This window comes from Anolis sagrei, chromosome 6 (genome assembly GCF_037176765.1).
Source record: "Anolis sagrei isolate rAnoSag1 chromosome 6, rAnoSag1.mat, whole genome shotgun sequence".
NCBI classification, from domain to species: Eukaryota; Metazoa; Chordata; class Lepidosauria; order Squamata; family Dactyloidae; genus Anolis; species Anolis sagrei.
Window position 1 is genome coordinate 66539096 of NC_090026.1, and position 16426 is coordinate 66555521.

At 41.1% G+C, this 16426-nt stretch overlaps 1 protein-coding gene across 6 annotated transcripts in view; it reads right to left on the reverse strand.

Annotated features, from left to right (window-relative positions):
* The window catches only part of HECW1 (HECT, C2 and WW domain containing E3 ubiquitin protein ligase 1), a 246207-nt gene that overhangs the window by 44236 nt on the left and 185545 nt on the right, over positions 1-16426 (reverse strand). For 3 of the 6 annotated variants that reach the window (XM_060781572.2, XM_060781569.2, XM_060781571.2), the window contains 3 exons: positions 14339-15751; positions 9700-9801; positions 6654-6804 (listed from right to left, as the gene is read on the reverse strand). In XM_060781572.2, the coding sequence (XP_060637555.2) occupies positions 6654-6804; positions 9700-9801; positions 14339-15751 (1666 nt within the window). The remainder of the gene's footprint in view (positions 1-6653; positions 6805-9699; positions 9802-14338; positions 15752-16426) is intronic. The other 3 variants (XM_060781570.2, XM_060781574.2, XM_060781573.2) reach the window with 3 other exon arrangements.

Genomic DNA, 16426 nt, shown 5'->3' on the forward strand with positions numbered 1-16426 from the left:
TTAAAAGTTATTGTACCTGATGGAATCTTGTAAGTTGGACAAACAATAGGAAGTATCCATAACAAAAAGCTATGGGATGTAATTGCCTTCCCGTTGTCATCCATTTTTGCATAGGCCGTTTTCTGTGCATCTTGAAGTGGTGTTTTCAGACACTTCACAGAATGTCTTCTAAAAAATACCTACTTTCTTGAAAATGCACCATAATAAGAATAAAATAAGAAGAGTCTCCTTCTCAGTAGTGATACCCTAGCTATCTATAAAAAATGTGTTTGGCATCTGATTAAAAATATTTTACTGTCAGGTTAATACATTGTTTATTCTCCCAGTATTTTATCATGGCAAGTACTGTAGCTTGCTATATGTTTTTGAATCTTGCCACATTTTATTATTAACTAGCCGTCCCCTGCCACGCGTTGTTGTGGCCCACATGGGGGATCTGTGTGAGAGGTTTGGCCCAATTCTATTGTTGGTGGGATTCAGAATGCTCTGTGATTGTGGGTGAACTATAAATCCCAGAAACTACAACTCCCAAATGTCAAGATTCTATTTTCCCCAAACTCTACCAGTGTTCACATTTGGGCATATTGAGTATTTGTGTAGAGTTTGGTTCAGATCCATCATTGTATGAGTCCACAGTGATCTCTGGATGTAGGTGAACTACAACTCCAAAAGCAAAGGACACTGCCCACCAAACCCTTCCAGTATTTTCTGTTGGTCATGGGAGAACTGTGTGCCAAGTTTGGTTCAATTCCATCATTGGTGGGGTTCAGAATGCTCTTTGATTGTAAGTGTTAGGTAAAGGTAGTCCCCTGATATTAAGTCCAGTCATGTCTGACTCTGGGGTGTGGTGCTCATCTCCATTTCTAAGCCGAAGAACCAGCGTTGTCCGTAGACACCTCCAAGGTCATGTGGCCGGCATGACTGCATGGAGCGCCGTTACCTTCCCGCCGGAGCAGTACCTATTGATCTACTCACATTTGCATGTTTTCGAACTGCTAGGTTGGCAGAAGCTAGGGCTGGCAGTGGAAGCTCACGCCGCTCCCCGGAATCGAACCTGCAACTTTTCGATCAACAAGCTCAGCAGCTCAGTGCTTTAACCCACTGCGCCACCGGGGTCTCCATTTATAGGATTTATAGGGGGGGGGGGGTTTGCTGGGATTTATAGGTGAACTATAAATCACAGCAACTACAACTCCCAAATGACAAAATCATTTTTTTTGAGTGAAGGTCATACATTGGGTTGTTAGGTGTCTTGTGTCCAAATTTGTTGTCAATTCATCCAGTGGTTTTTGAGTTCTGTTAATCCCACAAACGAACATTACATTTTTATTTATATAGATGTTATATTTGCATTTTAATATTAAGAAACCTGACTCTGATTGTAATTTTGATTATGTCTTGTGTTACGCTACTGTTGTTAAACTAATATTCTGAAATATAGAAAATCAGCTCGTGAATTATTGTAATAAATATCTAACACTGCAATTACTGAAAACATTCACTTTGGTGGATTTTCAGGAGGTGTCCAAATATGAGACACCAGAATTATAGCAGTTTGACACCACATTAATTGCCATGGCCCAATGCTATGGAATTCTAGAATTATGAGATATTTAAAGATTGTGAGATCTTGTCTGTCAGAGCACTTTAATGCCACAGAAACGACAAATCCCAGGATGCCACAGGATAGAGCCACAGCAGATAAGGTGGTGCCCAAATACTACAATTTTGCCATGTCAAAGGTCTGCAAGCCTCATATATCAAGGAATTATGCAAAATCCTAAGCAAAACTCTCTTAAGGATTGATGGTCTACTTGGCATTTTTGCCATTAACATTAAAGATTAAAGAATTAACAGAAAGCTCTTTGTGCAAAGAAGTAATGGGATGTGACAATTACTCAGTTATAATGTGTTTAAGTTCCAATGGGGAATCTAATCTGGAGAAATAGCTGCTAATGAAAATTCCTTACACAGTGCCATGAGAGAGAAAAAATCCTATAAGAAACCGTAAAAAATATATCCCTCAAACATCTTCAGCAAAATGCAAAAATACATAACAATGTCCAGATTAGTGGTTCTCCGATGTCCAGATCTGTGAGTCCCGGGGTGTTTTGGCCTACAACTTCCAGAAATCCCAGCCAATTTACCAGCTGTTAGGATTTCTGGGAGCAGAAGGCCAAAACATCTGGAGACCCACAGGTTGAGAACTATTGGTCTAGATCAGGGGTCCTCAAACTAAGGCCCAGGGGCCGGATGCGGCCCTCCAAGGTCATTTACCCGGGCCTCGCTCAGAGCCAACAACAACAACAACAACAATCCTATCTCATCAGCCAAAAGCAGGGCCTCACTTCCCATAGAAATACTAATAAATTTATATTTGTTAAAATTGTTCTTCATTGAAATTATTGTAGTGTTGTTAAGTGGGTTTTGCACTACAAATAAGATATGTGCAGTGTGCATAGGAATTCATTCATTTTTTTTCAAGTTACAATCCGGCCCTCCAACAGTTTGAGGGACTGTGACCTGGCCCTCTGTTTAAAAAGTTTGAGGACCCCTGGTCTAGATCAAGAAGAGACGGCTAAGGAAGTCATATTGTTGTGTGTGTGTGAGGGAGGGATACATGCAGGGGTAAATATATTTGCAAAGCTTCAGCAAAAAGCATTCTAACAAAAAACACAAAATAAGTGTAATTAAAAGGAAATGGGAGGTTGACTCAACCCTAGTAAAGTGATAATAACAAATACTTTCCCTTTCAAAACGCTTTCTCTGTGGCCCAGTTCTCGCAAACATGGAGTGAGCTGAATAAAACTACATGTTTTATTCAATTATCTCCACAAAAATAGAAAACTAACATGAACTATTGATAGTTTAGTCTTACTTATGATTAACTAATCTTCCACCTGTAAAGGCATGTTGGTGTTTTGCATCAATGGCTTTTACCCACCTCATGTGCATTTTTGACTGACTCTGGTTCTTAATGAGTTTTATGGGACATCTGGAATTTAAACCTTGAGTTGGGGATGACAGTTCCTTGAACCTTGTTTGCAACTTTAACCAATAATAATAGGATTAGCTAGTGAACTTGGGTCACCTTCTACACTGCCATATAAAATTAAGATTATTTTCTTTGAACTGGATTATATGGCAGTGTAGACTAATTTAGTCAAAGCAAATAATGTGGATTATCTGATTTGATAATCTGGATTACATGGCAGTATAGATCCATCCTTTGATGGTCGGATCCCTCACAACAGAGGCCCCCTTCTACATTGTCCTTATATCCCAGGATCTGATCCAAGGTTATTTTCTTTGAACTTGATTATGTGACCCTTCACTACCACATAATCTGGGATAAGATAATCTGGGATTAGATCCTGAGATATAAGGACAGTGTAGACGAGGCCAGACACATTTAGAAGAACCCCAACCTTTTTGACAGAATTGAAGAAAATGTGACCTTCCAGATTGTAGATTGTAACTCCCAGCAAGGCTTACAATTGGCAATGTTGGCGAGGACTTCAGAGGCCCCTTCTACACAGCCATATAAAATCCAGATTATGTGATATGAACTGGATTATCTGATAGATTATCTGCTTTGACCATCTTGACTATATGGCAGTGTAGAAGGGGCCTGAGAGCTGCAATCCAACAACGTCATTCTGGAGGGATACACTTTTCCTGCTGCTGCCTTAGGGAATTAGGAAAATTCCTGGTGGTTGTGGCCAGTTGTCTGATTTCTCTATCCTTCTCTTTCCCTACAAATTAGGGAAACTCCCATCCTGTTTGTATGTCTTGGAAGGAAGAAGCTTCCTGCCCACTTGGTGCATCAAAGAAAACCATTAAATGTTTAAAATGAGGAAACCCTCAGCTAGCTATGCTCTGAAAGGTGTATAATTAAAGCAGTTGTTTCAATGAAAATGGTATCATTATAGCAAGGAAGGGAAAGACTAAAATAAAAACATTTCTTGGGGTCATGGTGAAAAATACTTTTGCTGTGGTAGAATGCTGAGTGACATTTAAACCATATATAAATATAGTAATGCCTGCAGTTAAAGAAATGTTCAGTAAAATAAGGGCATAAACATCCTGAAAAGCCACATTTAACTCAAAAACACCCTGCAGTTCCTCTGCTTAGTTTGAAGACAATGTCCGCCTTTGGCACAGATTTTAAATATGTCTTGCTAAATAAGCAATGAAGATTAAAAATATCAACAATATTTGGTAATCCCTGATTACTATAATTTATATCTAAAGCTCCTTTTGGAAATCTGAAGATGAAACTAAATGCTATAAGAAATATGGGTGGCTTTAGAAATGCCGCTGTGATTGTAACACTCCAATAACATCTAATAAAGGATGTGTTATTGTTTAATCGTTGTAGGATTTTAATCATTTGCTCTCCCAAAACGTACCTGGTAATTCAAATACCACACACACAAAAAAGCAGAGAACATAGCTCTCAAAATATTTTCAAGTTAAGATTTTGAAGAGTGCTCAGAAACTACAATAAACTTCATCTCACTTTCAAACTGCAAATCAGTTCTGGTTTCTAAAACCTCTTCTGAGGATGCCTCCTATCCTACATACAGGGCATGTTACAGTAGCCCTGTATGAACTTAGTTAAATCATGGATCAATATAGCTAAAACAAGGTCATTTTATCCTCCAGATCAACGGATACCTCCCAACTGAAAAATCAAAAGCCCTATCTACATATGCTGTAAAATCCAGAATGATGTGGATTATAAGAAGGATGGCTAGAAAACACACACCTCTAATGCGTGCTGCAGTGCATACCCACATGGAAAACATGTGTCAAAAAGAGTAAACAGAAAGTTCAAAATACTCGTAAGCAATAAAATGTGCTCCCGTAATGCAATTCATTTCTGATGCTAGACACTGATTTAGAGTAGGAAAGGGTTCCTGGGAGTTAAGTGGAAAAGAGAAATAGATGTCATCAGCATAACACTGACAATGAACTCCAAATTTCTAGACAAACTTTCCCAGTGTAGGTGTTGAATACTAAGGGCCTTTCCAGACACGGCCCAAAATGCAGGCCCTGTCAGACTTTTACCTGAGGCCTCAGGTACCTGAGGTCTGAGGTCCCAACGTCGCCTCAGATAAAAGTGATGTAATTTGGGACAAAGCAGGAAACCACCTCCTCCAAGATGAACTGAACCACCTAAACTGGGCTCTACAGGCCAATGGATACTCCACCTCAGACATCAGAAGAGCTGCAAGACCGAGAACAAGCCATGAGAGTCAAGACGAAGATCCACCCAGAGGAAAAGTGTTCTTGCCATACATCAAGGGAACCACTGATCCAGGCCTGTAGCCAGGATTTTGATTCGGGGGGGGGGGGGGGCTGAGTCTGAGCGAAAGAGGGTCTACCCTAGCAAACTTTTTGTATTGTTACCCCAATACCCCCATGCATATGGGATATATTGAGTATGGTGATAAACATAACAGTTTAAATAATGTACCAGTAAGGCCTTCTTGCGGATCACCATGAGGTTTTCGGGGGGGGGGGGGCTACGTTCATTTGTTGGAGGGATCCTCTCACCTCTGCAGGACTCTATTGTATACCATGCAGCTGTGGACAAGTCTACATAGGGACCACCAAACGCAGCGCCTAAACATGAATCAAGGAACTTGAAAGGCACTGCAGACTACTTCAACCAGAGAAGTCAGCCATAGCTGATGAACCAACCTGGACACAGCATATTATTTGAGAGCACAGAAATGCTGGACCACTCTCACAACCACCATGTCAGACTACACAGAGAAGCCATTGAAATACACAAGCATGTGGACAATTTCCACAGAAAGGAGGAAACCATGAAAATCAACAAAATCTGGCTACCAATGTTAAAAAACCTCTAAAATTACAACAGCAAAACAACAGAGAGTAAATAATCAGGCACATCTAATCACCTCTCAACAAATGATTCCCCAGGCACTGCCAAGCCATCAAATGCTAATTAAGGTGGCCAGTTGAAACATTCACACCTAGCTCCAGCAGACAATAGTCCTTTGTCTCACCCTGGTCATTCCACAGATATATAAACCCATTTTCCTACTTCCAACAGACCTCACTACCTCTGAGGATGCTTGCCATAGATGCAGGCGAAACGTCAGGAAAAAATGCCTCCAGAACATGGCCATATAACCCGGAAAAACCTACAACAACCCAGTGATTCCGGCCATGAAAGCCTTTGACAATACAAAGCAGGAAAACCCTGCTTTATCCCAAATTGATTAGATACCCCATTAGACCCTGGGCCTTCCTGAAAGGCCCAGGTCTAATGGTGTATGAGCTCTGTGGGTACTGACTACCGGTTACTTCCGAGGGCCAGTACCCAAAACCACCTCACACCTTTTGGCTTCTGGAGCCCAAAAATGCGAGATGGTACCTACACCCTTCCCAACTCCCAACCCCAAAGAAAAGACCCCTGCCTCCTCTCTGGTAGCTCTTCTGGTGCATAGAAATAAGTCTGAGCAGGTGTGTATAAGGTTGTATTGCAAGTTTCTTGTCCATATTCCTTTGGAGCTACTGTATGCTATGCTTGCTGGATTGTATACACGTGCTTTATGAAGGCAGACAGTAAAGTTTGTTGCTACAGCTATTACCAAATTTGGATCTCCATATCTTACCGCCGATTGAGCTGCTCCATTTGTTGGATCGAACCCGATCTACGTATTCCATCAGGAGTAGCTGCTGCAGTTGGACGCTGCCACGTTGTGGTTCGATTCACATGATCAACATAGAACACCCTTCCGTGGCTGTCTATGCGAGCTTCCCAGTCTTGCATCAAACATTTTAAAAAGAAAGGACAGGAATTAAGTAATTTGTTGAGTGATATCCATGGATAAATTCTACGAAGGAAAACCATATAAAAATAGCATAAATGTACACTTGTTATGCAAAAACATTAACACAAGGAAAAGAAACAAGTTCTCTTAACAACACAGAATTTCTATCAAAGGGCATCCTTAAATTAAAGAGATTGGAAAAGCAACAGAAAACTCAATGAAATACATATGGTTTGAGAATATCTGAAAAAGAGCAATTTAGGCCCCTTCTACACTGTCATATAATCCAGATTATCAAAGCAGATAATCCACATTATATATGTGTTATATATGAGTCTAAACTGCCATACAATCCATTTCAAAGCAGATAATCTGGATTTTATATGGCAATGTAGAAGGGGCCTCAGGTTCACAATTCAGTGCCTGTGCATTAATCCATAAGCAGGGTAAATCTAAGTATTTTAAATATACCTTATGTATTTTAGTTTTCATTATGTGGACAAACCTGTGAAGACTTGATCCAAAAATGCAGCATATGTATGATTAAATAAACAAATGTACCACATCTCCCAAAGCAGGGGCAGTACACTGCCAACATCCCATTTGGTGTTGTGAACTGGCTCACCAGTACTGGTTCTATCAATGCTGCTACCTTTGCGTCCAGTACAAGGCCAGATTCCAAAGCCCTGTGGGGCCCAGGACCTGAACAAGGGAAAGGGCAAATGGAATGGATATCTAAGAAAATGGGTCTCCAGCATGTACAAATGGCTTCCGAATAATCGCTCATTTGTCAATATGATTTGCGCATTTTTAAAGTTAAGAAATCCAGGAAAGAGCATGCAGAACAGCAGTTTATAAGAAGGTGTTTGTTGGATATATATAAAGCAACAAGACAAACAACATGGCTACCTTAAAAACAAACAGACATGCAATGTCTTGGGCACAGATACCCACCATTCCCTATGGAGGCTGCAGTGTCACCATAATGAAATCATTATGGCTAGCCAGCCTTCGATGTGGTGGAATTACCAATGAATTATGTAGAAAGCATTGACATATCACATACAATGGTTAATGTCAACTGGAAAGCTCAGAGCTTGAAATTGCTTGATATAATTGGAAAGCACCATATTGACATGACAAGCAGTGGGAAAGTATTATAAATTTGCTACAGACATGTAGACCCTTATTTAAAACACAATTAGTAAACATTTCAGACTGGTGCTGCACTGCATATGGAAAACAGATAACAATATACTCACACATATTTATCACAAAACATTTTATGGGTACAATGTAGACACAGTCTGTATGTATAAAAACATGTGATGGATCACAGGCTTTGAAACACCAACAGTAGTAGCATACACAGTAGCAGCGAAATGTGTAGCTAAATACTAAGAAAAGACAATGCTAATACAGTGATAGAAAGTGAGCCAGCACACTCAGGGCCCTTCTACACATGACTAAAAACCCAGAAGTAACCAAGATAAAAGGGGATTGGGTAGCTAAATGATGTTTGGGGAAAGTGCGGGTGGAATCAGATTAACAGCTGAAAAGCACTTTTTAAAAAGGTGTGCTTAAAACCCAATTCTGCCTGAAAAATGTGCACCTTTGCATGACTGTATATCCATGTAGTCATGCAATATATGTTCTTTCCTTGCTTTATCCCTGTGTGGACTGCTCTAGCACATGTGCGCTTTTTAAAAGTCCGAAACAGCTGATCAGCCTGTCAAAACATGGAACCACGGACACCCAGGTGGCTCAAGGGAAGCACAATGGGAACGCAGTTAGAACTCTCTGAAACTCTTTCTTTTAAACTTCGCAATATTAAATAGAGCTTGAATTAACAATTGGGTGAAGAGAGAGATCCAAAAGAAGCATTTCTAAAAAAAAGAAATTCACTCATATGTGCACATGCAAATCTGCTTGTGTTTACATTAAGCTATTTGCATGTGTGCATATGAAGTTCAGCGCATAACAGAGTGAATTTACAAAACAATTAACTTCCTCTGAATACCCCCCCCCCCCAAATCCAATCCTGTCGGTCTTCAGTCCTGCCAGGGCAAGGGTTTAACCCATGTAAAGAATTACAGTTTTCCTTCACGCAAACAAGCTATAATACTTTAATATCAAAAGGTGGTGGTGTTGGTCACAGTGTGCCCTCTACTGGACAATCAATATTAATGTAGTGCACTTTAAGCACAAGCATTTTATAGGTCAAAAATGCACATAGGCACTTTCCTACAAGGACTCAAACAGATACAACATGTATATTCAAAGCACGTTCAGTCACTTTGCCATCATAGCAATATGTACTCTTCTTGACCTGCTATTTTGAGAATATAGTAACAAATCCTAAATGAGCAGGAAATCTGCTTTTTACTGGATTCTCAGTGTGGAATTAATTATCTTCAGAAATCTGTACCCTTCACCTCAAAAAGCAGCTCAAATGAATTAACCAAATTAAGAAAGATGTTTTGAAAATGCCACCTTTTATTGCTCTTTATAGCCTGCTGTGGTATCATCTCTCAGGGCACTCTCTTGTGCACAAAGTAAACATGGTTGCAGTGGGAGTGTAGATAGCTGAGGCCAGAGGGAAATTAAAGGAACAAAACAAGGGAATCGTTTTGTCACTGTCCCAAAAAACACAAGGACACATTCTAGATCATCTTAAAATACAATGAAAATGTTATTGCACCATTTAATTTTGTCTGATGGTACTTTTGAGGAGAGCAAAAAGTTCAAAAAGACATATGAAGTTCTGTAGGGGTTCATATACATTCCTCACTACTGACTGCAGTGGAATCCTGATCACTGTCCTTCAGATAAACAGGGAACTCTAAATTGAAAAAAAGCAATATATTTTTAAGAAACTAAAGCTTACTTGGAGGAAGAGGTTCATCAATGGTTGGGTACTGATGGTGGTCAGGCCTCAGGGAAGGAAGCTGGTTGATTGGCTGGGAATTATGGAGTAAAGGGCAATCACCTATGAATAAGACAGTCAAGAGGTTCATATTCAGTCGCAGATGCCACACAGTGGTTATAAATGCACTGCTATATAAACACAAATGACTGAACGGGTGCTCGGTAAGAGCCAACAGAAATCTGGTGTATTAGCTGCCATAAAACTAGTTTTTAAATAATTTACATGGCAAAAGGTCATTGAAATATGATGTCAAAAGTACAAACTTGTGGTTCAATGAACAAAAAGGTCTGATTGGGGTTGCAATCTAATGCCAAACAAGGAATGGCATGCTTAATCCAGTCCCCAACCTTACCAGTTATACACAAATGCTATGGAAGAGAAGAGGGACAGGAAAGTGAGACAAGGAAAAAAAATCACAGGGGAGTGAGTTGGGAGAAAGACAGTAAAAAGATAGGAAGGGAAGAACTGAGACAAGAAAGAGGCTGTCTGATATACAGGAGAGATCATATTTAGAGCTGGCAAAGAGGTGGAACTATTATCTGAGTGTAATCCTTTGCTGTAGGGTTTTCTGACTTTTGTCACCTGAGCAAACTGGTACATACATGCTCTAATGCTGCTAGAATATCTTTGGACTATTTTCACCGTCTTGTCATAATGCCTTACTCTTTATGCCAGAAGGCAATATAAAAACCTGAAACCGGAGTCAAAGATTCAGAGTGCATTTTTTCGAACTGCCATTTTCACCGATTTGATCCCACTGCTTGTCATTTCCTCCTATTTAATTAAGCATGTTAAGTAAGAGATGTAACTAAAAACAATACATGGGTAGGAGAGATTACCTTAAGCAGCTGAAACATCATAATATAAATGGACATTCCTATTTAAACCATTTAGGCCATTGAATCAATAGATCAATTTTATAGGTGTTGATTTAACACATTATCATTGATTCAGTAGGTCTGCTAGGTTGGGGCTACCAATAGAAATTCAGCCCAATGATGTCCAGTTTAGAATTTTTGTGTAAAGATCTTAGAGATCACAATTCTGTATTTAGAATGAATGGGACTGTAGCCTTGGAATGAGCTCATCAGTCATCTTATTTATATTACCTGGATTACTCAAATGGAGATCAAGTATTCAAGCAATGATGACTGTTTTATATACCTTTAAGTAAGTAGCACTTAAAAAAACCCCTTCAAATAGTATGTAAAATCACATTTAAACTTGACTGTAAAAATTCTTTACTTTTTAAGTCCATAGTTGTCTGATCTTGAATGATATTGCAGCCACAAAAGGAAATGTCCAAAGCAAAAGCAACGGATGAAAATATAAATATGAGTCAGTCTGTTGCATGCTGTGGAAAAAAAATAGTTACCGTACATTTTAACGTTACCGTAACATTCTTGTAAAATCCTTCTCAACGGGTATCCCTATTCAGCTGTACTTGTCATCTATTACCAAATTTACTAACTGCTTCTTATTTACTTAGTTACTTACCTCAATAAAATGACAGCACCCAGTTTATAATATAAGCTCAGTAAGAGACAGTGGTATGAATCAACATCCTCAAACTTCCAATCATGTTCACATCCCTCATGTCCCCAGGCCAATCGAGCTCAGTGGGTTAGGAGGTTCACTAAAAACAAACAAAACCCTGGAGTCTCAGATAAATCCTGTTGCTTCTCTGCGCTGTTGCTGTCTATTCACTTGCCCCTTTTTGAATAAATAGGCAAGCTATTAGAGTACTGAAATGGAGCAGCAGCAGCAATTTCACATTTTGTCTTCTCTCTTCTCTCTGATACTAGAGAAAAAGGATATGTAAGTAGGCAACAGTAATAGAGAAGAGCAGAAGATACAGATCACTGCAGAGAGGCAGGTCCATGGGGGACATCTTGCTCAGGGGCTTCTCCTAAACTGGCATGGGTACTGAGTGAAGTGGGAGGTAGAATAGTAATGTCAGGCTAACATGTGAACCCTTCACCCTTGCCAGAGACGTTGTGGCTATCAATTCTTAAAACCATCAGCCAATTGTGTGAATGATGATGTGGGAATGCCTGCAGAACAGATCCAAAGCAAACACAATTGTTTGCATGGCCATCCTATGTTCCCTAAATGCTGGTGGCCTGGGGGCATGGGATGGCACTCACCATTCCTCTTCCACTTTTGTAGCAGTGGCTGGCAAGTGTGATATGACTGTCTGTTACTCGTCCCCAGAGGCGGCCCTAGGTAATTTTCAACGGTAAGCAAACAATATTTTGGTGCACCCCCCCCCCCAACCAATCACTGATATATACTTTCTGTTCGTCATGGGAGTTCCATATGTGCCATATTTGGTTCAATTCTATCATTGGTGGAGTTCAGAATGCTCTTTGATTGTAGGTGAACTATAGATCCCAGTAACTACATCTCGCATATGTCAAGGTCTATTTTTCCCCAAGAGTGCCTCAAGAGCGCCCCTGGGCAAAATCAACTGTACTGCAAATGCTTACTTTGTGTAATGGGTTGAGCCGCCCCTGCTCGTCCCCTATAGTGACGTTGGCTGGGGTGCCAAAGGATTGCAGCAGGTGGGAGAGTCATAGAGTCATAGAATCATAGAGTTGAAAGAGACCTCATGGGCAATCCAGTCCAACCCCCTGCCAAGAAGCAGGAATATTGCATTCACTTCATTTCTTAATTAGTCGCTCTCCACCAAGGTGCCCTGAGTGACTTACAATCTAAAATAGCATTTCACAATATAAAAACATTCAACATAAAAACATTCAGCAGTGACTATTTGGCAAATTAGATCTGATTACTTAAATGCACAACCAAACAGCCAAGTCTTGAGTGCCTTTACAAAAGGTCGCAACTCCGACATTTAAAGCACCCCTGACAGATGGCCATCCAGCCTCTGTTTAAAAGCTTCCAAAGAAGGAGCCTCCACCACACTCCGGGGTTGAGAGTTCCACTGCTGAACGGCTCTCACAGTTCTTCCTCATGTTCAGATGGAATCTCCTTCCTTGTCGTTTGAAGCCATTGTTCCGTGTCCTAGTCTCCAGGGAAGAAGAAAATAAGCTTGCTTCCTCCTCCCTGTGACTTCCTCTCACAAATTTATACATGGCTATCATATCTCCTCTCAGCCTTCTCTTCTTCAGAGAGGGATCACTTCTTCATTTTTCCTTCTCCAATCGCCCTAGCATTCGGCCTGAACTCTCGGCTTTGAGCGACAGACAGTAGCCATGTTGTGCTCACTGGCCACTGCTACAACAAAAACAGAAGTGGGATGGCAAGTGCCCCCCCCCCCCCCCCCCAAAACCTCCAGGCCAACCAAACTCAGGGAATACAGAATGGTCATGTAAACAACTGTGGCCAGTTCTATTTTGGAACTGGCTTAACTGCTTACATGGGCTCAAGTTAAGGTTTGCTTTGGATTCTTGGGGAGAATTTGGAGGAACTCACAGTTTTTGCTAATGTGGTTCAAGGCCATGCTTTGGCCCATGTTAACCCAAATCAGTTTTGTGTGTTGTGCAGGTGATTGCTCATCCCCTTCAGGATAACGGGTCAGTGTTAATGTGTCCCTATAATGTCTAGAATATTGTTTCCCAGGTAAAAAACAAAATGTTTACCATTTTTATTTATATTCATGTCTTTTCCTGTGCCCCAAATGCCTGCAAATGTAGGACTACTGCATTTCAAATAACAGCCAGCCAATGCCATCGAAGTCCAGCTTCCTATCCTGCCATTATGCTAAGAGTTCAAGCTGTTCATCTTTGCACTTACCTGGTTCACATGTCATAATTGTCCGTTGAAGAGACACTCCGGGACCACTTGGACTGTTTGTATAGTGATGAAAAATGTCTTGTATGAATCATCTTTGTACATTGAATGGATAAAGATATGAAGAATGTTCAACTAATGAAAAGCTAAGTTTGAAGTGTAGGTCTCTTTTTATAATTTCTATCATGTATGTCCTTACTTCCTAAACATCAAAAGGCAAGGAAACTAACAAAATGTATAATACATGTTTGTGTGTGTGTGTGTGTCAAAGGTCAGACACAATAGAGATAAAACAAAGAACAAAGAAGTTGTATGTAACACATCTGGATGCTGAAATGATTGAGACCTGAGGTGATATTTTGTTGCAAGCCAAATTAGTTTGAAAGACAAAGTGGACAAATGGATGTTGAAAAGTGAAGTTAAAAATGCAAATTTCCATTTCAGTGGGGTTGTTATTATTTCACCACAATGGTATAAGATAGGCTTATTTAGCCACTACTTCTGGTGCTCCACAAATACTACTTATAACAATTGCAGTGAAACTATAGTTATGTGTCTGGCAATGTTAATGGAAGCTGAAAAATGAAACCTTCAGACATAAAGAAGAACATAATATCCCATTGAGCAAGATCCTCACATGTTGCAAACAGTAGCAGCTTAATATACCAGATGAGGATGTAGCCCTTCAACATGAACACACACTTAGGCCCCATCTACACTGCCCTATAATGCAGACTTTTAAGTCTCACTTCCAAAATGAAACTAATTCAGATCTTGATTATTGATTATCTCTTGTAATGCCTACAATAGATAACCAAGGTATGGCTTCTCCATGTCTAACCTTCTCTTCTGTTGCTGGGACCTGCTACTGGAGACTCTACATTTTCTGCTGTTCTCTGCAGATTCACTCCACGAGCTATCATTTCCTCAGGCCAGTGAGTGGAGCCATCCACTTGCTCCCTGTCCAGCTCGGGGCTTTGCACCGAGTCTGGCACTGACTCAAAAGCGCTGTTTTCCTCTTCCTCATCATCCTGTGAAGAAAAAACCGTGCTCTCGGAAATTTTTGCACTGTCAACAGAGGAGAACCGGGTATGGCTTGAGAACCGATTGGTACTGTCCTGACCAGAAGTGCTGTAACATGACGTGCTGTAGCAGGACGTGCTATAACAGGAGGTGCTATAACAGGATGGGCTGTAGCAGGACGTGTCACACATTTCACACTCAGTGTCCCCATGTGGCCTGGGACTCAATTCACTCTCACTTTCAGTTCTGGGCCCTTCCCCATCCAACAGTGGTTCACGTAAGTCAGCAAGGTGTTCAACAGAGGTGCTGCGAGGCACTGTTCCACGGACAAAGGTCTCTTCCGCTGTGCTTTCCTGAGGAGGTTCTGCCATGACTGTTTCAGCCTCACTGACCATGTCCTTCTCTGAAACTTCCCTGACTGTCAGTTCTTCATCATTCTCTATTACACTGCCCTGCTCCTCCTCCCCTTCTCCATCATCACTACTCATCTGGGCAGAAGGCAAACTGTGAAGGAGATTGTGTATCCTTATGTAGTGTGTCCGAGGAGTCTCAGGCTCCCCACAGGCAGAGGCTATGACGGTCTCAAGTTCTGACACAGGCAAGGAACACGGTCTGTTCTTCCTTTTAACCATGGTCCGTAACTGGAGCTTGTTCTCCTCATGGCTGTCCTCCTCCATCACCTCCTGCTCCTGCTCCTCCTCCTGGGCTGAAGCCCCTTCATCATCCTGACTCTTCTCTAGATCCTTGACTGTTTGTGTATCTCCACTCACCTCATCAATAGATAGGGCTTCTATGCTGGTAAAGATGTTATCATTGCCTCCCTGAGTAACGGAATTGACTTTATTATTTTCCCTAACTTCAGATTCAGGGGGCATGGATGCCAACAAAGCCAGCTGCTCAGCGAGGTCCACAGCACTGAGGGAAGGCATCATTTCCCCTGGGATGGATTCCAAGGGATCAACCATGTCTGCTGGCATTGCATCCACCTCCCCATTTCCTGCTAGCTCTTCTTTTAGGAAGCTGTTCAGGGTGAGCTCCCCGGCACCAGAGCTATCAAAATTGATGCAGATCACTGGGTATCCATTTAGCTTCTCTGGAGCTGCACTTTCAGAGCTCACTGTGCTGGTGCACGGAGGCTCACCGAGGATTTCCTCTGCTGACATATTCAGGGGGCTTTCCTGGAAATCGGCTGACTCGGGATCGGCAGTAAGGGAGACCTCTTCATCATCTGCTGGAAACAAGGAGAAAAAAATGGGTGAAAAGGTCCTCATTTTCCTTGGGACCTTCAGTGAGAATCCACTTTAAATCCTACAGCTGCTTCCTGCAGAATTCTGGGCTTTGTAGTGTAGTGAGGTCAAGGATCTCTCGGGTTGAGTAGTTTAAAGACCTCTCTTTAAACTACAAACTCCGAATTACTGCAGGAAGCAGCCACGGGATTTAAAGTGGATAGATAGTGTGATGAGGTGTAAATAATATGGGATTGTGCTCCCATCAATGCTTACAAAAATGTATGAAAGCTACTCTCAGATGTTTCTTCCCTTGGCCATGCCTAGAAATATGGACTATTTCAAATGTTTCTATAAGAAAAAAAGAGTAGTAAAAACACAAAACACTGCTTTTTAAAAAGTGGACATTTTTTTAGTTCTATTTAAATACGATGGTTTTGGTTTTTCAAATTGCAATTATAAAAGAAAACTGAAATACAAAAACTTGGGGCACATTGAAGCATTTCATGATTATCTTCTTGTTATCTGTTACAAGTTGCTTACAGCCTGCCCATTTGCATCCCACCCACCCTTCAGGTGTTCAGGTATTAGAATCTTACATCCCAGGGCAGGTGCTAATGGCAAGGCCACATGACACATCTCTTGGCTGTCACTTACCATGGACACTCTTGCCATCACCA